The sequence below is a fragment of the Drosophila tropicalis genome, unplaced genomic scaffold (assembly GCF_018151085.1).
Source record: "Drosophila tropicalis isolate 14030-0801.00 unplaced genomic scaffold, ASM1815108v1 contig_332, whole genome shotgun sequence".
Taxonomy (NCBI): Eukaryota; Metazoa; Arthropoda; class Insecta; order Diptera; family Drosophilidae; genus Drosophila; species Drosophila tropicalis.
Genome location: NW_027172790.1, coordinates 228,022 through 252,399, shown reverse-complemented (window position 1 = coordinate 252,399; position 24,378 = coordinate 228,022). Strand labels below are relative to the sequence as shown.

General features: G+C 41.9%; 1 protein-coding gene across 1 annotated transcript; it reads right to left on the bottom strand.

The window, feature by feature from the left end:
* Positions 1 to 19,509: 19,509 nt before the first annotated feature.
* On the bottom strand, positions 19,510 to 21,923 carry LOC137572494 (uncharacterized). The gene is made up of 2 exons (XM_068284247.1): positions 19,714 to 21,923; positions 19,510 to 19,654 (listed from the first exon to the last, which is right to left on the bottom strand). The coding sequence occupies exons 1-2, from the start codon at positions 21,921 to 21,923 to the stop codon at positions 19,510 to 19,512; spliced, it is 2,355 nt and encodes a 784-aa protein (XP_068140348.1).
* Positions 21,924 to 24,378: the final 2,455 nt, after the last annotated feature.

Genomic DNA, 24,378 nt, shown 5'->3' with positions numbered 1-24,378 from the left:
AAAACTTTGCAGTCTGCTCTTTTTCTGGCGTTGGGAAATTCTTAACTGCTTCTATTCCACTATCGTCAGCTTTAATACCTTGACTTGAGATATTGAATCCTAAATATTTGACTTTCGATTGTAAAAATTTACACTTGTCTAACCGTAACTGTAACTTATTTTGTACCAATCTTGCAAAAACTTCTTTTAAAACTTTTAGATGCTCCTCCATATCTAGACGTGCTATCATAATATCGTCCATATAGACAATAACCTTATTTTCTTTTATCAAATCTGCAAAAATTTTATTTACAAATCGTTGGAAAACAGCTGGTGCAGTTTTCAACCCCATCGGCATTCGTAAAAATTCGAACTGACCTAATGGCGTAACAAATGACGTATATTTCACTGAATCCTCGTTCATAAAGACATGAAAGTACCCATTTTTCAAATATAACTTCGTAAAAACTGTTTTGTTAACGAGTTTATCTAGCAAATCATCGATTAAGGGCATTGGGTAATTATCTTTCAATGTAATTTTATTCAGTTTCCTAAAGTTGATGCGTAATCTCAAACCTCCCGTTTTTTTCTTCACTAAAACAATTGGAGAGGCATATTCTGACACACTAGCACGAATTATTCCTTCTTTCAAGTATTCGTCCGTTCTAAACGTATTCTTTCTCCTCATTTGACAGTCTCCGAGGTGAACAACTGAACGGTTTAGACTTCTTTAGACAAATCTTTAATTCTCTCCTAACCATTGGGACTTGTGGGCTCTTAGCATTAACATAATTCTCTCTAAAGATTTTCATAAGCCGACTTTTCGTACTAAAATCTATTTCTTCTCCATTCTATTTCTTCTTCGCCTCCTACGTCTATATTCATCATGTCACTCTCAAAGTTATCATCGTGAATTTCTAACATAACTGACTTCTTTACATCTTCTTTACTATCAGCTAACATAACAATCTCCTCACATAAGTTAGGACTCTCAGCTATCAACACTTGATCATCAACTAACTCTTGCATAACAATACATAATTTCTGGTCTTTTACAATCTCTTCATCAGTACAACGATTGATTCATAACAATTTCTTTACATAACTTTCGCTCTTTAGCACTATCTTCAGGACATACCGATCGACTTCTATCTACTTTACAATTGTCGTTTGAAATTTCTTCGTTTACCAGGCTCAATTTCACAATCCCGTCCAAGGCACTTAAATCTATACGTAAGCCACAGGCTTTCAAAAATTTCGCCCCCATATTGCATCTTGACTCATAGACTCTTCAGCAACCACAATTAACTCATAATTAATTTTTTCTTTATTCTTAACTATGAAACAGAAAATCTTGCCATGTATTTTCAATGGACTTTTATTTACTCCAAAATATGACTTCAAAACAGGATGCAGGCAAATTTCAGCTGGCACACTTGATTTTTTAATTATTGATGTACTGCTTCCTGAGTCTATGAGTGTTGATATGGCAATTCTGTGCTGTATCTGTCAGCCCTGTACAAGTGGCAACCCTGGTTAAGCTTATTATGTTAATAAAATTGAGCTCACTCTCATCTAAGCAACCAAACGTTGTGGTTCTACACTTTTCACAAACCAACATGTTATGGGCCTCAGTGTTAAGTGTATTCACTAAAAAATAGTGTGAAAGTATTGAGTGGTCAAGATTCGTGTATTTTTCTCGGCATAACGGACATTGCAAGAAAAAAAATGAGTTCGATGTACAATATTGAAAAGTTGGACGACGCCAACTATGACACGTGGTGCGTACTTGTGCGAAGCGTGTTGGTACATCAAGATTTGTGGTCAGTGGTTTCAGGAGAACTTGTGGAACCCAAAACTGATGAAGCGTTTGAAACATGGAAACGTCAAAACGACAAAGCCATGGCGGTGCTGTTTTTGTCAATAAGTGCGCCGCAATTGAACTCCATAAAAAAGTGCGAAAGAGCTAGCGAGATATGGAAAGAACTAGAAAAGTTCCATCGACCAACAGGTCCAGTGAGAAAAGTGACTCTGTTTAAGAAGTTATTAAACAAAAGAATGGCTGAAGGTGACAGCGTGCAAAAACACATATTGGAATTTTCAAACATTATTGAAAATTTGTCGGTGATCGATGTAAGTTTGCCAGAAGAGTTTACCGTAATTTTGTTGCTTGCGAGTTTGCCCATGTCTTATGAGAACTTTGTCGTGGCCTTGGAAGCTCGTGATGAGTTGCCGAGTTTCAGTGCCATAAAATGCAAGCTAGCCGAAGAAAATGAACGACGAAAGACGAACAATCAAAACGATGTTGTACAGGCATTCGCAGCATGCTCTATCGGTGGTGAGAGGGGTAAGCGACGAGACAACAAGTCAGGGGCAGACAGGCGCCGATGCTTTAAATGTGGCCGACCAGGGCATTTTGCGGCAAAATGCGCGATGAAAGAAGAGAATGAAAACAACGCCAATGTGAGAGGCGGGAAAAACAGCGGAAGATGCGACTATTGGAAGAATAAAGAGGGGCAACGATCATTTGTCGGCGTTGCCACTAACAATCGGATGGATATCGATGATTGGGTTATCGATAGTGGCGCCACATCACACATGTGTGCGCACCGTGAGTTATTTAATCAACTTGAACAAAATAATGAAATTATTGAGTTGGCAGGAAATTATTCCATGACGTCTCAAGGCAGAGGAACAGTGATTGTACACAGCAAACTTGGGTACACAATAACGCTCAGAGACGTTTTATTTGTACCAGGCTTGCAATGCAATTTTATATCGGTGGGAAAAGCGGTTTCAAATGGATGCACCGTACTGTTCAATTCGGGAACTGCCAAAGTTAATGACGATAAGGGCATCAATATATTAATGGCCAAAAGGTCTGTGGATTGTTTCTGTGTGAAACTAAAAATCAAGAGAGACTGTGTGTTTCTAAAGCCTCCGATGAGCTCGAAAAATGGCATATGCGATATGGTCATTTAAATGTGCAAAGTTTGCGTGAGCTGCAGAACAAAGGAATGGTTCGAGGTTTGACATCAAGCATTACTGGAGAAAATCTAGACTGCATAGATTGCATGAAAAACAAGTCTCATGTAAAGCCGTTTGAAAAATCGCAAACTAGAGCTACGAAGTTGCTGGAATTAATTCATAGTGACGTATGTGGGCCTATGAACAAGGAATCCAATGGTGGGGCCAAATATTTTAAGAAAATGATCGATGATTTGAGCCGATATATTCATGTATATCCCATGAAGTATAAGTCAGAGGTGGCCAAAATAATTAAAGAACACGTTACCATGGTGGAGCGTCAGACAGGCCGGAAAGTGAAATCCATAAGGAGTGATAATGGAACGGAGTATGTCAATAAAGAGTTAGATGAATTCCTGAAGTCCAATGGCATAAAGAGACAGCTCACAGTCCCTTACACTCCACAGCAAAATGGGGTAGCAGAACGCTGCAACCGAACACTCGTGGAAATGGCAAGAGTAATGCTGAATAGTGCAGGTTTAAAAGAAAGCTTCTGGGCAGAGGCAATAGTTTGTGCTGCATATCTAAGAAATAGATCGCCAACAAAATCAGTTGAAGGCAAAACGCCATTTGAAGTGTTTACTGGACACAAGCCTGTGGTTAAGCACTTAAAAGTATATGGATGCGTCGCAGTTGCACTAGATAAGGGACCAAGGAAAAAGTTCCAGGAAAAGGGAAGAGAGTATATCATGGTCGGATATTCGGAATCTTCAAAAGCGTATCGTTTATACGATAAGAAAACTGGCGATGTCAAAATAAGCAGGGATGTATATTTCATTGAGAACTGTCAGACAAGGATTAGAGAAAACTCTGAAGTTACAATGGTACTGGAAGAAGTAATAGATGAACCCAACAATGTCGTGGAAGATCATGTTTCAACAGAAGACATTAGTTCTGAGGATACAGGTAATGGTAATCTGACAAATTGTATAGACGATGAGGCTGCAGATAATGATGTGGAGGTCTATGAGGAACCAAAAAGGGGCCCAGGCAGACCAAGAATAGTCAGAACGGGTCTACGAGGACGACCAACCAAACAATATAATGTTCTTAATGTAATGTTGGCAACTAACGTAGAAGTACCAGAAACAGTGCAACAAGCACTAACGGGTCAACAAGCAGAGAAATGGAAGACAGCAATGCAAGATGAATATGAAGCCTTACTGCGAAACAATACATGGGAACAAGTTAAATTACCAGCTGGCGTGAAACCCATTGGATGCAAATGGATATTTACTCTGAAAGAGAATGCAACTGGAGAAATCGAACGATACAAGGCAAGGCTCGTGGCGAAAGGGTGCAGCCAGAAATATGGAATAGATTATAAAGAGACTTATTCACCGGTGGTGCGCTACGCTACAATACGGATGATCCTTGCAATGGCAGCGGAATATGAACTATACGTTCATCAAATTGATGTATCGACGGCATACTTGAATGGAGATCTTGGAGAAGAGGTCTATATGCAGCAACCGGAGTTTTACGATGACAAATCTGGCGGTGTGCTGAAGCTGAAAAAGTCGCTGTACGGTCTAAAACAAGCTGGCCGAGTTTGGAACACAACGTTGGATGCTGTACTGAGAAAGTTGGGATATGAGGCATGTGAAAGTGAGCCATGCCTATACACAAGATGTGCACCAGATAAGACGATTGACGTAATCGCCGTTTATGTTGATGACTTGCTGCTTGCGTGTTCAGACAAGGGTAAGATGTTAGCTACTAAACAGGCTATCTCTTCTGAATTTCAGGTTGTCGACAAAGGACCGATTACACACTTTCTGGGTCTCGAAATCCAACGTGATGGTGACAAAGGGGCTATACGTCTCAGCCAGAGTGTGCATATCAGGAGCCTGATGAAGGAACTGGGCATGGAGATTTGCCACACGGTATCCACGCCGTTAGAAGCTAATTTCCAGGTTAAGTGCGACAACAAGTAGTGCAAACGCATCGATGCTACGGAATATCAGTCCGTAATAGGCTCTTTGATGTATATTGCGCTATGCTCACGACCAGACATTTTGCACTCGGTGTGCAAATTATCACAGAGGAATAAAGATCCCCATGGCGAGCATCTCGCAGCAGCGAAACAAGTGCTGAGATATCTGAACCAGACGGCAGATATGGCAATAACGTACAAGAAGACCGGCGCTGCGATCACAGGCTATGCAGATGCAGATTGGGCAGGTGACTCAACTGATAGAAAGTCCTACACTGGATATGCATTCATGTGGGGCGGCTCAGTAATCTCATGGACATCAAGAAAGCAAAAATCTGTGGCTCTAAGCAGTACCGAGGCAGAATATATGGCGCTTTCCGATGCTGCAAAAGAGGCTATTTATATAAGAAAACTGATAAATGAGATGAAATTGTATTTTAAGCTTGATTGTATAACCTTACATGGCGATAATGTTGGTGCTTTAAATCTTGTAAAAAACCCTGTTTCTCATGCTAGAAGCAAACATATTGATGTAAAGTACCACCATATAAGAAACTCATTTGAAGAGAATTTGATTAAGCTAGAATACTGTCCAACAACCGAAATGATTGCTGATATTTTTACTAAGAATCTATGTAAAGTCAATCATTTAAAATGTACGGCGTTGCTTGGACTAAATAGGTATTAGAACCCTGAATTGATGGGAAGTGTTGATATGGCAATTCTGTGCTGTATCTGTCAGCCCTGTACAAGTGGCAACCCTGGTTAAGCTTATGTTAATAAAATTGAGCTCACTCTCATCTAAGCAACCAAACGTTGTGGTTCTACACTTTTCACAAACCAACAATGAGACATTCTGCGAGTATATGTAAACTAGTATAACCCTCTAAGTAAATCTTAACATATCTTAAATAGTCATCATCCTCTCCTCGGCGCATTTTTCTCTTTGGACATTGGGCAATAAAGTGACCATCAACGCCACATCCATAACACGAACCGGGTGGTCTCTTCGGTTTACCGCAATCCTTGGCAATGTATCCTCGTGCATTGCAATTGTAACAGCGCCAGTCCTCTCCATCTGCGCTCTTCTTAATGATTGGTGGTTTTACCCAATCAGCTGCCGATTTCACATTCGGCAACTAGATATTGGTAAACGCCTTAGGCAACTCCATCGGATCAATAAAACATCGTATGCGTGCCTGATCACGCAAAATATCCGACGGGATGCCTTCAATCAGATGCTCCAACAGCTCCTCTGTATCCAATGTTATATTTTGTGCCAAACTCATCTTTGTTTGACCAAACGCCAAAATTAAATTTTCGCACAGCTGCTCGAACGGTTCGATCAAACGTGTTAGGTTCGCTTGAATCCAACGTTTTGCAGCACCCTATAGTTTTGCCACAAACAACATGCGCTACAACTCTCGTACAACTCAAAAAATGCGCAATGCTCTTTAACTGTCCGATCCACTTGCATGCACAGTCTTGTCCATCGAAGTCAACAGCTATTTCTTTCGCTAGCGTAAACGCCCTTTTTGTTGCTCATCTTGTGTCTGCGCGCCTCTGTTGTCGCTGACGGCAATGTCTAGGCTTCTGGCGCCTACTGCGGCAGCGCCGTCGTGTCGCGCTTGTGCTTGAAGACGCTCGCGGTTGGCCTTGACTTCTGCTTCTAATTGAGCATACCGTTAAAATTTTCAGAATTTGTCGCTGCGGCGTCACTTCGCTCGTCTGGCAAAATTTGTTGTTGCAAATCTGGGTCTTCGTTGATACTGTTGTTGCAAGCTAGATCTGCATTTTGGCCACTGTGTATCATTGGATTAATTTGCCCTTCCTCCGATTCTGGGCCACTATCATCAGTTAGCGAAGGTGCACAGCCTCGGCCAATTAAGGGGACCTGGTTAAGGCGCGCCACTAATTCAGCTTTGCTGCCAGTTGTCGGCAGTCCCAAGACGGCTAACCAATTTTTTAATTGCACCGTGCGAAAACTATTGATATTCACCTCATCCATGGCGTGTATCTCGAACCACTTCTGAATTTGTAGAAGCAAGGTTTAATCTTTATTTATTAATATTTTACATCACAGGCTTATTCTTTATCTTATTTTCACGTCTGTATTCTTTGATCGTTGCCTATCGAATGACCCTCTCTGTTCGTCTGTCTGTCTCTCTTCTCATTGTTCAGTGTTAGTCAACGTGTTTACCACTCTGCCACAAAAGTTTTGGCAATTCCAGCATACTTATCGGTGTTCGTTATAGTTTAAACTACTTGTCCTACTACACATTTAAGTGTGATTACATCAGCTACTTATTTTTGCACGTCCGCACTCTATAACGTGAAGCTATACACTGATTTGTCGCTAATAAATGCCTGTATAAATGAGCGTAGTTGTCGGTTTCCGACAGTTGTGGGACGCATGTGACGGACATAAAGCGTTTTGTTATGGGTTCTCTATTTTTTTTTTCTTATTGCGAGTTATTAGTAACGTCCTTATCCTTTAAAATTTGTCTTATTTCTACCTCTATTTTTTTATGAAAAATGGGGTCCGATACGTTGAGCACCCGTTGTATACAACCTCTTGCTGTATTCATTATTATCGACTTCGGATGTTTTGAGTTGAAGTTAATGATTCCTTCTGATGCTGTTGGTTTGAGGAGAGCCTGTAGCTATCTTGAGGAGAGCCTGTAGCTATCTTCAAGTGTTTTATGTTACATTCTGTCATAAATTGTTCAAACTCACCAGACGTAAAACAGCTCCCTCTATCTGACACAATACACTTAGTTCGGCTATGCGCCCAAAAATAATCTCTTAACGCTTTCACTACTTCCTTCGTGCTTGTAGACTTTGTTGTATATAATCTAACGAACTTAGTGAATCCGTTCATTAGAACGAATATGTGTTTGTTTGCTCTCCCTGCTGCTACTGGTCCGTAATGATCAATATGTATTAGCTCGAATGGCTTATCTCCTTTTGGTATGCTATGCAATAGTCCTTCTATTTTTCCTGATTTGGGGGAAAAAGCTACACATTTTAAACAATTTTCGATGTGACTAATGAATTTATCCTTAATGTTTTTGAACCAATAACTTTTTGAAATCGTATCTATCATCTTATCCCTGCCGATATGCCCAAGTTCATTATGATATTTGTGCGAAACCTGATTCTCCATATCTTCAGGAACATAAAACAATAACCTGCCATCTCTTGATTTTCTAAACACCACTCCGTTTCGCATTTCAAACATTTTATCTTCCGTTTTCTCCAAACGATTTCTAATTTTCTTAATTTCCGAATCTTTGGCTTGACATATTATTAGGTTTTCCTCGAAACTACTAGATTCTACAACCATAACTCCCATACATCTACTTAATGCATCCATATGCTGCATTTTCTTTCCTGCCTATGACTTAATTTATAGTCGTAATTCGGCAACTCTAACGCCCATCTAGCAATTCTAAGATTTAGCTCAACTCTATTTAATGTGAGAGTCAGCGAATTACAGTCTGTTAAAATCTTAAACCGTTTGATTGCTAAAGTTTCTAATTCGAAACTGTGGTATTTTAATTCTGTTTCCGTTGATCGCTTAGAAAAATAAAATACCGGGTGCAATTTACCGTCGACTTTCTTTTGCATTAGAGCAGCCCCGAAACCAAGTTCACTTGCATGACAATGCAACTCTGTCTCATGCTTATAATCAAAAATTGCAGGTACTGGCGCTTGCACTAAATTCTCTTTAAGAGTTAAAAAACACTCTAGCTCTGCCTTTCCAAACTTAAAAGGAGTATCCTTCCTAAGAAGATCGTACAATGGCTTAGCTATTATCGAAAAATCCTTAATAAATCTTCGGAAGTATGAACGTAACCCTAGAAAACTTTGCAGTCTGCTCTTTTTCTGGCGTTGGGAAATTCTTAACTGCTTCTATTCCACTATCGTCAGCTTTAATACCTTGACTTGAGATATTGAATCCTAAATATTTGACTTTCGATTGTAAAAATTTACACTTGTCTAACCGTAACTGTAACTTATTTTGTACCAATCTTGCAAAAACTTCTTTTAAAACTTTTAGATGCTCCTCCATATCTAGACGTGCTATCATAATATCGTCCATATAGACAATAACCTTATTTTCTTTTATCAAATCTGCAAAAATTTTATTTACAAATCGTTGGAAAACAGCTGGTGCAGTTTTCAACCCCATCGGCATTCGTAAAAATTCGAACTGACCTAATGGCGTAACAAATGACGTATATTTCACTGAATCCTCGTTCATAAAGACATGAAAGTACCCATTTTTCAAATATAACTTCGTAAAAACTGTTTTATTAACGAGTTTATCTAGCAAATCATCGATTAAGGGCATTGGGTAATTATCTTTCAATGTAATTTTATTCAGTTTCCTAAAGTTGATGCGTAATCTCAAACCTCCCGTTTTTTTTCTTCACTAAAACAATTGGAGAGGCATATTCTGACACACTAGCACGAATTATTCCTTCTTTCAAGTATTCGTCCGTTCTAAACGTATTCTTTCTCCTCATTTGACAGTCTCCGAGGTGAACAACTGAACGGTTTAGACTTCTTTAGACAAATCTTTAATTCTCTCCTAACCATTGGGACTTGTGGGCTCTTAGCATTAACATAATTCTCTCTAAAGATTTTCATAAGCCGACTTTTCGTACTAAAATCTATTTCTTCTCCATTCTATTTCTTCTTCGCCTCCTACGTCTATATTCATCATGTCACTCTCAAAGTTATCATCGTGAATTTCTAACATAACTGACTTCTTTACATCTTCTTTACTATCAGCTAACATAACAATCTCCTCACATAAGTTAGGACTCTCAGCTATCAACACTTGATCATCAACTAACTCTTGCATAACAATACATAATTTCTGGTCTTTTACAATCTCTTCATCAGTACAACGATTGATTCATAACAATTTCTTTACATAACTTTCGCTCTTTAGCACTATCTTCAGGACATACCGATCGACTTCTATCTACTTTACAATTGTCGTTTGAAATTTCTTCGTTTACCAGGCTCAATTTCACAATCCCGTCCAAGGCACTTAAATCTATACGTAAGCCACAGGCTTTCAAAAATTTCGCCCCCATATTGCATCTTGACTCATAGACTCTTCAGCAACCACAATTAACTCATAATTAATTTTTTCTTTATTCTTAACTATGAAACAGAAAATCTTGCCATGTATTTTCAATGGACTTTTATTTACTCCAAAATATGACTTCAAAACAGGATGCAGGCAAATTTCAGCTGGCACCCTTGATTTTTTAATTATTGATGTACTGCTTCCTGAGTCTATGAGTGTTGATATGGCAATTCTGTGCTGTATCTGTCAGCCCTGTACAAGTGGCAACCCTGGTTAAGCTTATTATGTTAATAAAATTGAGCTCACTCTCATCTAAGCAACCAAACGTTGTGGTTCTACACTTTTCACAAACCAACATGTTATGGGCCTCAGTGTTAAGTGTATTCACTAAAAAATAGTGTGAAAGTATTGAGTGGTCAAGATTCGTGTATTTTTCTCGGCATAACGGACATTGCAAGAAAAAAAATGAGTTCGATGTACAATATTGAAAAGTTGGACGACGCCAACTATGACACGTATGGTGCGTACTTGTGCGAAGCGTGTTGGTACATCAAGATTTGTGGTCAGTGGTTTCAGGAGAACTTGTGGAACCCAAAACTGATGAAGCGTTTGAAACATGGAAACGTCAAAACGACAAAGCCATGGCGGTGCTGTTTTTGTCAATAAGTGCGCCGCAATTGAACTCCATAAAAAAAGTGCGAAAGAGCTAGCGAGATATGGAAAGAACTAGAAAAGTTCCATCGACCAACAGGTCCAGTGAGAAAAGTGACTCTGTTTAAGAAGTTATTAAACAAAAGAATGGCTGAAGGTGACAGCGTGCAAAAACACATATTGGAATTTTCAAACATTATTGAAAATTTGTCGGTGATCGATGTAAGTTTGCCAGAAGAGTTTACCGTAATTTTGTTGCTTGCGAGTTTGCCCATGTCTTATGAGAACTTTGTCGTGGCCTTGGAAGCTCGTGATGAGTTGCCGAGTTTCAGTGCCATAAAATGCAAGCTAGCCGAAGAAAATGAACGACGAAAGACGAACAATCAAAACGATGTTGTACAGGCATTCGCAGCATGCTCTATCGGTGGTGAGAGGGGTAAGCGACGAGACAACAAGTCAGGGGCAGACAGGCGCCGATGCTTTAAATGTGGCCGACCAGGGCATTTTGCGGCAAAATGCGCGATGAAAGAAGAGAATGAAAACAACGCCAATGTGAGAGGCGGGAAAAACAGCGGAAGATGCGACTATTGGAAGAATAAAGAGGGGCAACGATCATTTGTCGGCGTTGCCACTAACAATCGGATGGATATCGATGATTGGGTTATCGATAGTGGCGCCACATCACACATGTGTGCGCACCGTGAGTTATTTAATCAACTTGAACAAAATAATGAAATTATTGAGTTGGCAGGAAATTATTCCATGACGTCTCAAGGCAGAGGAACAGTGATTGTACACAGCAAACTTGGGTACACAATAACGCTCAGAGACGTTTTATTTGTACCAGGCTTGCAATGCAATTTTATATCGGTGGGAAAAGCGGTTTCAAATGGATGCACCGTACTGTTCAATTCGGGAACTGCCAAAGTTAATGACGATAAGGGCATCAATATATTAATGGCCAAAAAGGTCTGTGGATTGTTTCTGTGTGAAACTAAAAATCAAGAGAGACTGTGTGTTTCTAAAGCCTCCGATGAGCTCGAAAAATGGCATATGCGATATGGTCATTTAAATGTGCAAAGTTTGCGTGAGCTGCAGAACAAAGGAATGGTTCGAGGTTTGACATCAAGCATTACTGGAGAAAATCTAGACTGCATAGATTGCATGAAAAACAAGTCTCATGTAAAGCCGTTTGAAAAATCGCAAACTAGAGCTACGAAGTTGCTGGAATTAATTCATAGTGACGTATGTGGGCCTATGAACAAGGAATCCAATGGTGGGGCCAAATATTTTAAGAAAATGATCGATGATTTGAGCCGATATATTCATGTATATCCCATGAAGTATAAGTCAGAGGTGGCCAAAATAATTAAAGAACACGTTACCATGGTGGAGCGTCAGACAGGCCGGAAAGTGAAATCCATAAGGAGTGATAATGGAACGGAGTATGTCAATAAAGAGTTAGATGAATTCCTGAAGTCCAATGGCATAAAGAGACAGCTCACAGTCCCTTACACTCCACAGCAAAATGGGGTAGCAGAACGCTGCAACCGAACACTCGTGGAAATGGCAAGAGTAATGCTGAATAGTGCAGGTTTAAAAGAAAGCTTCTGGGCAGAGGCAATAGTTTGTGCTGCATATCTAAGAAATAGATCGCCAACAAAATCAGTTGAAGGCAAAACGCCATTTGAAGTGTTTACTGGACACAAGCCTGTGGTTAAGCACTTAAAAGTATATGGATGCGTCGCAGTTGCACTAGATAAGGGACCAAGGAAAAAGTTCCAGGAAAAGGGAAGAGAGTATATCATGGTCGGATATTCGGAATCTTCAAAAGCGTATCGTTTATACGATAAGAAAACTGGCGATGTCAAAATAAGCAGGGATGTATATTTCATTGAGAACTGTCAGACAAGGATTAGAGAAAACTCTGAAGTTACAATGGTACTGGAAGAAGTAATAGATGAACCCAACAATGTCGTGGAAGATCATGTTTCAACAGAAGACATTAGTTCTGAGGATACAGGTAATGGTAATCTGACAAATTGTATAGACGATGAGGCTGCAGATAATGATGTGGAGGTCTATGAGGAACCAAAAAGGGGCCCAGGCAGACCAAGAATAGTCAGAACGGGTCTACGAGGACGACCAACCAAACAATATAATGTTCTTAATGTAATGTTGGCAACTAACGTAGAAGTACCAGAAACAGTGCAACAAGCACTAACGGGTCAACAAGCAGAGAAATGGAAGACAGCAATGCAAGATGAATATGAAGCCTTACTGCGAAACAATACATGGGAACAAGTTAAATTACCAGCTGGCGTGAAACCCATTGGATGCAAATGGATATTTACTCTGAAAGAGAATGCAACTGGAGAAATCGAACGATACAAGGCAAGGCTCGTGGCGAAAGGGTGCAGCCAGAAATATGGAATAGATTATAAAGAGACTTATTCACCGGTGGTGCGCTACGCTACAATACGGATGATCCTTGCAATGGCAGCGGAATATGAACTATACGTTCATCAAATTGATGTATCGACGGCATACTTGAATGGAGATCTTGGAGAAGAGGTCTATATGCAGCAACCGGAGTTTTACGATGACAAATCTGGCGGTGTGCTGAAGCTGAAAAAGTCGCTGTACGGTCTAAAACAAGCTGGCCGAGTTTGGAACACAACGTTGGATGCTGTACTGAGAAAGTTGGGATATGAGGCATGTGAAAGTGAGCCATGCCTATACACAAGATGTGCACCAGATAAGACGATTGACGTAATCGCCGTTTATGTTGATGACTTGCTGCTTGCGTGTTCAGACAAGGGTAAGATGTTAGCTACTAAACAGGCTATCTCTTCTGAATTTCAGGTTGTCGACAAAGGACCGATTACACACTTTCTGGGTCTCGAAATCCAACGTGATGGTGACAAAGGGGCTATACGTCTCAGCCAGAGTGTGCATATCAGGAGCCTGATGAAGGAACTGGGCATGGAGATTTGCCACACGGTATCCACGCCGTTAGAAGCTAATTTCCAGGTTAAGTGCGACAACAAGTAGTGCAAACGCATCGATGCTACGGAATATCAGTCCGTAATAGGCTCTTTGATGTATATTGCGCTATGCTCACGACCAGACATTTTGCACTCGGTGTGCAAATTATCACAGAGGAATAAAGATCCCCATGGCGAGCATCTCGCAGCAGCGAAACAAGTGCTGAGATATCTGAACCAGACGGCAGATATGGCAATAACGTACAAGAAGACCGGCGCTGCTATCACAGGCTATGCAGATGCAGATTGGGCAGGTGACTCAACTGATAGAAAGTCCTACACTGGATATGCATTCATGTGGGGCGGCTCAGTAATCTCATGGACATCAAGAAAGCAAAAATCTGTGGCTCTAAGCAGTACCGAGGCAGAATATATGGCGCTTTCCGATGCTGCAAAAGAGGTTATTTATATAAGAAAACTGATAAATGAGATGAAATTGTATTTTAAGCTTGATTGTATAACCTTACATGGCGATAATGTTGGTGCTTTAAATCTTGTAAAAAACCCTGTTTCTCATGCTAGAAGCAAACATATTGATGTAAAGTACCACCATATAAGAAACTCATTTGAAGAGAATTTGATTAAGCTAGAATACTGTCCAACAACCGAAATGATTGCTGATATTTTTACTAAGAATCTATGTAAAGTCAATCATTTAAAATGTACGGCGTTGCTTGGACTAAATAGGTATTAGAACCCTGAATTGATGGGAAGTGTTGATATGGCAATTCTGTGCTGTATCTGTCAGCCCTGTACAAGTGGCAACCCTGGTTAAGCTTATGTTAATAAAATTGAGCTCACTCTCATCTAAGCAACCAAACGTTGTGGTTCTACACTTTTCACAAACCAACAATGAGACATTCTGCGAGTATATGTAAACTAGTATAACCCTCTAAGTAAATCTTAACATATCTTAAATAGTCATCATCCTCTCCTCGGCGCATTTTTCTCTTTGGACATTGGGCAATAAAGTGACCATCAACGCCACATCCATAACACGAACCGGGTGGTCTCTTCGGTTTACCGCAATCCTTGGCAATGTATCCTCGTGCATTGCAATTGTAACAGCGCCAGTCCTCTCCATCTGCGCTCTTCTTAATGATTGGTGGTTTTACCCAATCAGCTGCCGATTTCACATTCGGCAACTAGATATTGGTAAACGCCTTAGGCAACTCCATCGGATCAATAAAACATCGTATGCGTGCCTGATCACGCAAAATATCCGACGGGATGCCTTCAATCAGATGCTCCAACAGCTCCTCTGTATCCAATGTTATATTTTGTGCCAAACTCATCTTTGTTTGACCAAACGCCAAAATTAAATTTTCGCACAGCTGCTCGAACGGTTCGATCAAACGTGTTAGGTTCGCTTGAATCCAACGTTTTGCGGCACCCTTTAGTTTTGCCACAAACAACATGCGCACACAACTCTCGTACAACTCAAAAATGCGCAATGCTCTTTAACTGTCCGATCCACTTGCATGCACAGTCTTGTCCATCGAAGTCAACAGCTATTTCTTTCGCTAGCGTAAACGCCCTTTTTGTTGCTCATCTTGTGTCTGCGCGCCTCTGTTGTCGCTGACGGCAATGTCTAGGCTTCTTGCGCCTACTGCGGCAGCGCCGTCGTGTCGCGCTTGTGCTTGAAGACGCTCGCGGTTGGCCTTGACTTCTGCTTCTAATTGAGCATACCGTTAAAATTTTCAGAATTTGTCGCTGCGGCGTCACTTCGCTCGTCTGGTAAAATTTGTTGTTGCAAATCTGGGTCTTCGTTGATACTGTTGTTGCCAGCTAGATCTGCATTTTGGCCACTGTGTATCATTGGATTAATTTGCCCTTCCTCCGATTCTGGGCCACTATCATCAGTTAGCGAAGGTGCACAGCCTCGGCCAATTAAGGGGACCTGGTTAAGGCGCGCCACTAATTCAGCTTTGCTGCCAGTTGTCGGCAGTCCCAAGACGGCTAACCAATTTTTTAATTGCACCGTGCGAAAACTATTGATATTCACCTCATCCATGGCGTGTATCTCGAACCACTTCTGAATTTGTAGAAGCAAGGTTTAATCTTTATTTATTAATATTTTACATCACAGGCTTATTCTTTATCTTATTTTCACGTCTGTATTCTTTGATCGTTGCCTATCGAATGACCCTCTCTGTTCGTCTGTCTGTCTCTCTTCTCATTGTTCAGTGTTAGTCAACGTGTTTACTACTCTGCCACAACAGTTTTGGCAATTCCAGCATACTTATCGGTGTTCGTTATAGTTTAAACTACTTGTCCTACTACACATTTAAGTGTGATTACATCAGCTACTTATTTTTGCACGTCCGCACTCTATAACGTGAAGCTATACACTGATTTGTCGCTAATAAATGCCTGTATAAATGGGCGTAGTTGTCGGTTTCCGACAGTTGTGAGACGCAACTGTGTTTTTGTCAAATGAATTTAGGTTGCCAAGTATGTTTGAAATTCTCGTCTTTAATTATTGCAAAAACGTCATCTACATATTTCGTCAATATTGTAGGTGGTGTTTTTAGTGCTTTATTATTATACCCTTGCAGAGGGTATTATAAAATTGGTCAGATGTTTGTAACGCACAGAAGGAGACGTTTCCGACCCCATAAAGTATATATATTCTTGATCAGCATGAGAAGCTAAGTCGATATAGCCATGTCCGTCTGTCCGTCTGACCGTCTGTCCGTCTGTCCGTCGGTGCGTACGCGTTTTACTCAGCCATCTTAAGAGCTATCGGGATGAAATTTTTTTTGGGAGCTTTTTTTTACCCGGTTGAGATAAAGTATGAAAATCTTTGGGATCGGACTACTATATCATATAACTCTGGAACAAAAATTCTTGTAAAAATTGGAGTATCCCCATGAAATTTACCAATATAATAGAATTTGATATAAAATCTCAGATCCCAAAATTTGACCCTGATCGGATAAATAGAACACAAGTTACAGTCTATATAAATCGGTTCAATCGCTGCCGGCAGCTCTGCTTGCTGCCTACTACGTCATCATCAAATCAACAGAGCACATGCATACACACACAGACGCAACGCTACATAAACTGTATGTGTATGCGTGCGTTGCTTTGCTTAGGGAATGAGGGAAGAAGAAGAACAAATTGTACATAGTATGAAGAGTAAAATTGTTTTGTTTGTATATTAATGAATTGAGTTGCAGAAAACAAATTTTGAACATGTGAAATTATTATTGTCAAGGACTGCAAGGGTATATAAACATCGGCATAGCCGAATTTAACTTCTTTGATATTTTTTATCTAGTAGTTCCTCCATGATTTCGGCTAATATTGGAAACGCTGGTTGTTGAGTTTGGCGCTAAGGTTCGATGTTTTAGCGGGCCCACAAGAAACACTTCACTTTTCACGTGATACTTCATTTATTTCTTCCACGTGTTTTCTTATGCTAATGGTAGGCTAAGTGGGTGTGTGTATGATGAGCGATCGAGTCGGTAGTTGAGCCGCTATAAATTAATCGCCCTTACTCGCGGTTGTAACCAAACTGTTCTGTCCGCCGCTTAGTAACAAGCATAGAACCTAACATGTAAGCTTAAAGCGCAAGATGCAACGGTTAATTTCCCAGCACGTAGGCTGGCGCTTAAGTATAAGTATGAAAATGAAAGAGAATGAGTGATATGGGTTAACCCATTGGTGGCTGCGTCGGGTCTGCTGGGCAGTCAGTGGATTTCGGCGGCAACATTCCCCCCCCCAGTAAAGCTGCTCTCTTCATGGGGTTGCTTTGCTCCATTACAGCCGACGTCTAATACAGCTACTTTAGCCACGGGCCGTTGAAGAGTCCCATTGGCGGTTCTGATGATCACTCGACGCACCTGGTTGTCTTTGGCCAGGATTGTTTGCTCGACTATACCTTTTGGCCATCTATTTCGGGGCAGAGTCTCGTCCAATATTACAACGACGTCTCCAGTTGCTATTGGTGGTCTCTTCGTAAACCATTTTCCTCGCCTGGCTAAATCTGGAACGTATTCGCGTACCCATCGTCGCCAGAATTTATCGGCGAATTCTTGAACAGCTTGCCACATGTGCTGTACGGTGTGTGTGGTTTTGAAGACTGGTTTATAGCCGCTTGCTGATCCTAGTAGTAGATGGTTAGGGGTGATAGCCTCGTCGTCTTTGCTGTCCAGAGAGACAAAAGTAAGGGGTCTGGAGTTTAGGATAAATTCCACTTCCCATAGTGCACTTTGTAGGCCCTCACTGGTGAATTTTCTCGCTGGGCAGATTGCGTAGAGTACAGTCTTGACGGAACGAACAAGTCGCTCCCATGCTCCCCCCATATGAGGAGCGGCTGGTGGATTAAATTTCCATTTGATGTCATCGAACGCCGGTTGCACGGCGTTGAAGTTGATCGTCTGCGCTTTGTCACAGATAATCTTTTCGGCAGCTTTGAAGTTAGTGCCATTGTCGCTGTAAATTTCTCTTGGTGTCCCGCGCCGATCGATGAAGTTTCGGATGCACATTATGCACGATGCAGTGTCCAGAGAGCACGCCAGTTCTATATGCACCGCCCGTATGGTTAGGCAGGTGAAAATAACTCCCCATCTTTTTCGCTTCGCCGTCCTACAGCGACCAAGAAGGGCCCGAAGTAGTCGATACCGACGTAAGTGAAGGGACGTTGGTAGGCAGCCAGCCTGGCAATGGGCAAGGGAGCCATTTGCGGTGGATCAGGCATGGCGCTCTCATTTTTACAGCGTTGGCAAGACTTCCGCATGCCTTTGTATAGAACTCGTAGGCGTGGTATGTAAAACATGCCGCGAATCCTGTTAATACACGTCTCATGGGATGTGTGATGCATTTCCTGATGATACCAGTTCACTATGAGCCGAGTAATGTGGTGCCCATATGGGAGCAGTATTTGGTTTTGGCCGTTTAGGTTTTCTGCTCGCCCTCGGGTACGTAGGAGCTGGTTTTCGTCTAGGAAGATATTTAAACATATGAGCTTAGAATTTGTTTTTAAAGGTTTACCTCTCGTTAAGTTGCGAATTTCTGGGTTGAATTCAGATGACTGCGCATGCCGCAGTAGGAGTGTGCGTGCCTGCTGAATCATCTCGTAAGACACCTCTGTAGGTGGCGATGCCTTTGTTTGTTTTGCTTTCAGTTTCTCAATATAGAGAATAAAACGCGCTAAAGCTCGATATAGCCTGCGCCAGTCGGAAAAATATTCCACGTTAAGTTTTAGCTCCATCGGCGCATTGTCGATGAAGACTATGTTGTGCCTGACTTCAGCATTGTTTGGTGGCCCCAAATCATCGCATGTTGGCTACTCGTGTTGATCCTGCAGCAAATAGTCTGGACCGTGTAGCCAAGTTTCATGTTTATTGGCGTTGTGTGTTTTAGTAGCAAGATCTGCAGGGTTAAGGTTGGTTGGAACCCAGTTCCATTGGCTAACGTTTGTGAATTCCAGTATTTCGCCAACGCGGTGCATGACGAATTGCTGAAACTTTCGTGGATCCATACGAAGCAATTTGAGAACAGTCTTTGAGTCGGACCAATAACAACTCGAATTAATTGACAAACTTGGATTGCGTTGAATTCGGTTACTCAGCTTTGCTCCGATCACTGCGGCCTGCAGTTCCATCCTTGGTATAGATAGTGGACTCAACGGTGCCACTTTCGCCTTGGAGGCCACGAAGCTAAGGTAGGTTCTTTTCCCCTGGCGTATCCGAAGGTAGCAGACTGCTGCGTATGCCAATTCGCTGGCGTCAACGAACGTGTGTAACTGGACATCATGGACTTGATCGCTGCTGTCGAAGTAACATCTCGGGATGGTCAATCCGGCGATTGTTGTAAGGATCCGTTTCCATCGTATCCATTTGGGTAACAATGCGTCGGGCAAACCAGTGTCCCAGCCAATGCCGCTTCTTCAGACTTCTTGCAGTAGGATTTTGAGCTCTATTGTAAAGCATGAGATGAAGCCGAGTGGGTCGTACATTGACATAAGTACTTGCAAGAGCTCGTGTTTGGTTGGTGTTTTGTCGCTGTCCAAAACGTTGCGCTTCAACCTGGCGAACTTGCAGATGAATGTGAATACGTCGGAGTTCGGCACCCAGTATAAGCCGAGTACCTTTTCCGTGGCGGTAATTTCGACAGCTTCGGGGAGCAGCGAATCGCTCTTTACTATTCGAAGGACCTCCTTTGAGTTCGAAGACCAATTGCGTATGTGGAAACCACCTGCTGCATGGATATCTCTGACTTGAGTTGCGATGTTTCCGACTTCCACGTAGTCGTCGCCACAATATATAAAATCATCCACGTAGTGGTAGTCCTTCACGGCTTGTGCTGCTTGAGGGTACTGTTGGCAGAATCGATCTGCATTTTTGTCGCGAATAAAGTGTGCAATGCAGGGTGCGCAATTGATTCCGAAAGTAAGCGCTTCCATAACATAGACGTTAGGCTCTTGCCTCTCGGATTTGCTGTCGAACCACAGAAACCTTTGCGCATGGGTGTCTGCTTGTTTCACTCGGATCTGGTGGAACATCTCGGCAATATCGCCACAGATCGCCACTCGTCCCACTCGGAATAAGAGCAAGAGGTCAAACAGGGAGTTGAGGAGATCTGGGCCACTCCAGATGTAGTCATTCAGGGCCTTGCCGCCAGATTGGGCGGCTGCGTCCCATAGAAGCCGGACCTTCTCTGGTTTATTTGGATTTTTAGTTATGAAGGTTGGTAGATACCATGTCCGTCTGTTTGGTGCAGCTATTTCCTCCGGCGTCAGCATGCGAGCATAGCCCTTTTCGACGAGGTTCTCGATTTGCTTGGTGATTTGCTCCTTTAACTGTGGTTGTCGGGAAAATTGCTTTTGTGGGCATTTAAGCCGTTTTAGTGCGTTTGCATAGCTATCAGGTAATAAAACTTCAGGGTCTTTCCACATTAGGCCGACCTCGTACCTGCCATTCTTAAGGGAGGTAGTAGATTCAAGTCTGGTTAAAGCTTGAGTTTCTTCTGGTGATGATAGCGGTTTTGCTGTGGTAGCGTCTAATGAGAACGCTTGTTTGATGATCTCATGTAGCTTAGCGTCTGCGTCCCTGCATCCACACATGTGAACGCTCACATTAGCTCTAGTGGCCCTTGATCGCGTGGAGCTTTGTAGTGCCCATCCCAGTCGCGTCTTTGACGCTATTGGTTGGTGCCATGCCCCCTCTTTGATTTTAAGGGGTACGGCGAGTTTCCAGTTATTTGTGCCGATTAGGATGCTTGGGCGTGCGTTGGTGTATGATGCTATCGGTAGTCCCGCTAGGTGGGGGAATTCTTTGGCGAGAGCCCTTATGTCGATAGACTGTACAGGTAGATCCAGGGTATCTACACTGTGAACCTCTTCCAAGTAGAATTGATTGTCATTATGTGGATTGGCAACCGTAAGCGTGACACTTTCCGATGCATTTTCTTCGCGTGTTGTATCGTTGGTTCTTTTTAAGCACAGTGGATCTGGAACGCCTTTTAAGCCGAGCTGCTTAAAGACCTTGTTGTCGATGAGCGTTAGTGCCGATCCCTCATCTAGAAATGCAAAAGTGTTAGTGACTTTCGTTTTATTGATGATTTGTATTGGAATGACACGGAAATATGTTGAGCCAGACTCTCTGGATCGCTGAGTGTGCTTGCCCTCCGGCGTATGCACGTTGGTGACCATAGCTGGCCTGTTTGGGCTGCTGGATTTCGCAGCCTCTGGTATTGGCTGCATCTCGTGGATCAATGGGTGATGTTTGCTTCGGCAGCCTCGTATGCCGCAAACCTTCTCACGTTGGCACTTTTTGTGATGACGGTTTAGGCATTGTTCGCAGAGCTTGTGATTTTTCAGAAAAGACATCTTTTGGTGATGTGGCGTGGCTTTGAACGATGGGCAGCTGTGTATTTTGTGCCCGGGTTCGTTACATACGACGCACGTAATTTCCTTGACCTGCCCTTTAGGTGCCTCTGTGTGATGATTTAGTCTTCCGCTCTTCTTATGGTAAAGCGGCGATGTTACCTGGCTTGCTGCTTCAGCTATTTCGTAGATCCATTCGCTAAAAGATTCCATTGATGGTATCTTAGTGTCTTTGGGAAACATTGCCCACTGCAGCTTCAGTTGTGTGGGGAGTTTCTCTAGTAGCTCTTGTACGAGCATTGGGTTCTGCATGTAACCTGTGAGTCCACATGCTTCCATCGTTGAGTAGATGTTTCGTACACACAGTGCGTATTCGATAAGTGGTTCAAGCTTATCTTTTATTGCGGGTAGTTGCCGCGTTTTTTCCAGTAAGTTGTGCAAAATATGCTCTGGCCGACCGAAACACATACGTAATGTTTGTATGATTTCAGGGACCATTGCGGGTAAAAGGAGTTTGGATTGAACTAACTCACGTGCTTTTCCCTTTAGGCTAGCTTGCAGCCGCATAAGATTTTCTGCATTTGTATACCCAGCGATTTCCGTACTTGTCTGAAAACTACTGTAGAATAGAGGCCCGTTCTGAGGATTGCCATCAAATGTTGGAAGCTCTTTCGGTATCGCTTGACGGGCTGCAAGTTGTGCCGCGCTTGGCATTGCTGTGTTTAGGTCTACGTCCATTCGCACTTTATTTTCTGGATGGTACGATGCAGCCCTGTTTTGAGTATTCGTAAAATTCCAGGGTGCCATCGGCGTAGCACTTAGGTGCGGTTGTTCGCGTGTCGTAGCAGGCGTGTTGTTTGAGGTTAGTAACGGCAGCTGCGGTGCCTCGTGATCGTAATGCCACGTGTCACGCACAGCTGAGTGTGTGACCATCGCTTTTTGTTTGGCAGAAGTAAAAATAGGAACAGCTGTCCTAGCTGTGTCCTGGAATATTTTTTGGAGGGCATAGTCCAAAGTCCCGATCCGGTTCTTGTAGCGGCCCCGTTGGTTTTGCTGGTGACGAAGTAGCCTGAGGTTCGCCTGCTCGTGTGGTATTTCCGAGGTTCTGCAATGCGTTGCTCAATATGGTTGTGATGACTTCCGTTGACACGTTGACGCAGTCGCAGTTCCAGCTGTTCTCAGATTTCTCGTCTATTACTCCAGCGCAGTCGAAATGATACCAGGAACAGCATCGATTGCATTGCACCATGCGGTCACTGTCTTCCTGCATGCATTTCTTGCAATGATATATTCCACTTGATAAGTCTTTTTGTTGCCATGGTTTACCAATGAGTTTATACTTTTAAGCGACGTTGATTAGTTACGTGACCTATGTAGGTCGTAAACGGTTGACCGTTGAGGTTATGTATGTATCACAATTTAGTGATTGGTTATGCAATCATCGAGGTTAACCTCTATATGATTTACTTGTAGAACCGTGGGTTGACCCGTCGAGTTGAGTTAAATAATTAACTTTTTCGGTTCCTTTAGTGGTTTACCACTGTTAGATTAATATATAGAATTAATCTGTAGAATTAACTTATGGAATTAATTCATGGCCTATAGTTTATAGAATTAATTCCTGGCATAAGTTATAGAATTGTTGAGTTTGGCGCTAAGGTTCGATGTTTTAGCGCGCCCACAAGAAACACTTCACTTTTCACGTGATACTTCATTTATTTCTTCCACGTGTTTTCTTATGCTAATGGTAGGCTAAGTGGGTGTGTGTATGATGAGCGATCGAGTCGGTAGTTGAGCCGCTATAAATTAATCGCCCTTACTCGCGGTTGTAACCAAACTGTTCTGTCCGCCGCTTAGTAACAAGCATAGAACCTAACATGTAAGCTTAAAGCGCAAGATGCAACGGTTAATTTCCCAGCACGTAGGCTGGCGCTTAAGTATAAGTATGAAAATGAAAGAGAATGAGTGATATGGGTTAACCCATTGGTGGCTGCGTCGGGTCTGCTGGGCAGTCAGTGGATTTCGGCGGCAACACTGGTGATCCCATAGGCATTCCTTTTAGTTGTGTGTATATGTTGTCCTGGTATATAAAATATCTGTTCTATTGAATGCAACAACTTACTATTTTCATAAAGGTTAATTTTGATATGCTAGTGAGTTCTTTTATTTTTATCCATTTGTCCCTAAACGTTTCAAGTGTTTTATTGGAATACTAGGAAAAACTTGTTTTTAAATCTTGTCCTTGTATTTAAAATATCTGTTCTCTCGAATGCAAAAACGTACTATTTCCATGAATGTTAATTTTGGAATGCTAGTGTGCTCTTTTATTTTTATCCATTTTTGTCCCAACTTGTCAAGTGACAATTTTATTGGAATACTAGGAAAAACAGACTACATCGACGCAAACGTATGTATGTGTAATTAATCCATGTCTTAAATTCTAAGGCGTTCTTTACGTTGTATGTTGAGTCTGCTGTTATATTTATTAATATGTTTACTATGTATTTTCATAGTAAGTAGGATGAAGAAACAATTGATGAGCACATTGGTTTGATTGGCGTACTTTCTTTATTAATTTTATGTGATCCGTAAATTCTTGGTGGAATTGATGTGCATGTTATTAGCTTATTTCGTTTCGGTCAAATTCGTTATTTTTGGTCTGTAGTCAAGTGGTTGAGTCCTTCCTTAAAGTTCCATATGTATTTAAATCGTTAATCCTCGTTCTCTACTCTCTACTCGTTTTCCACTCGCCGTTACCACATCGCTTTCTCTGCTCTTCCTGCCACCTTGTCGA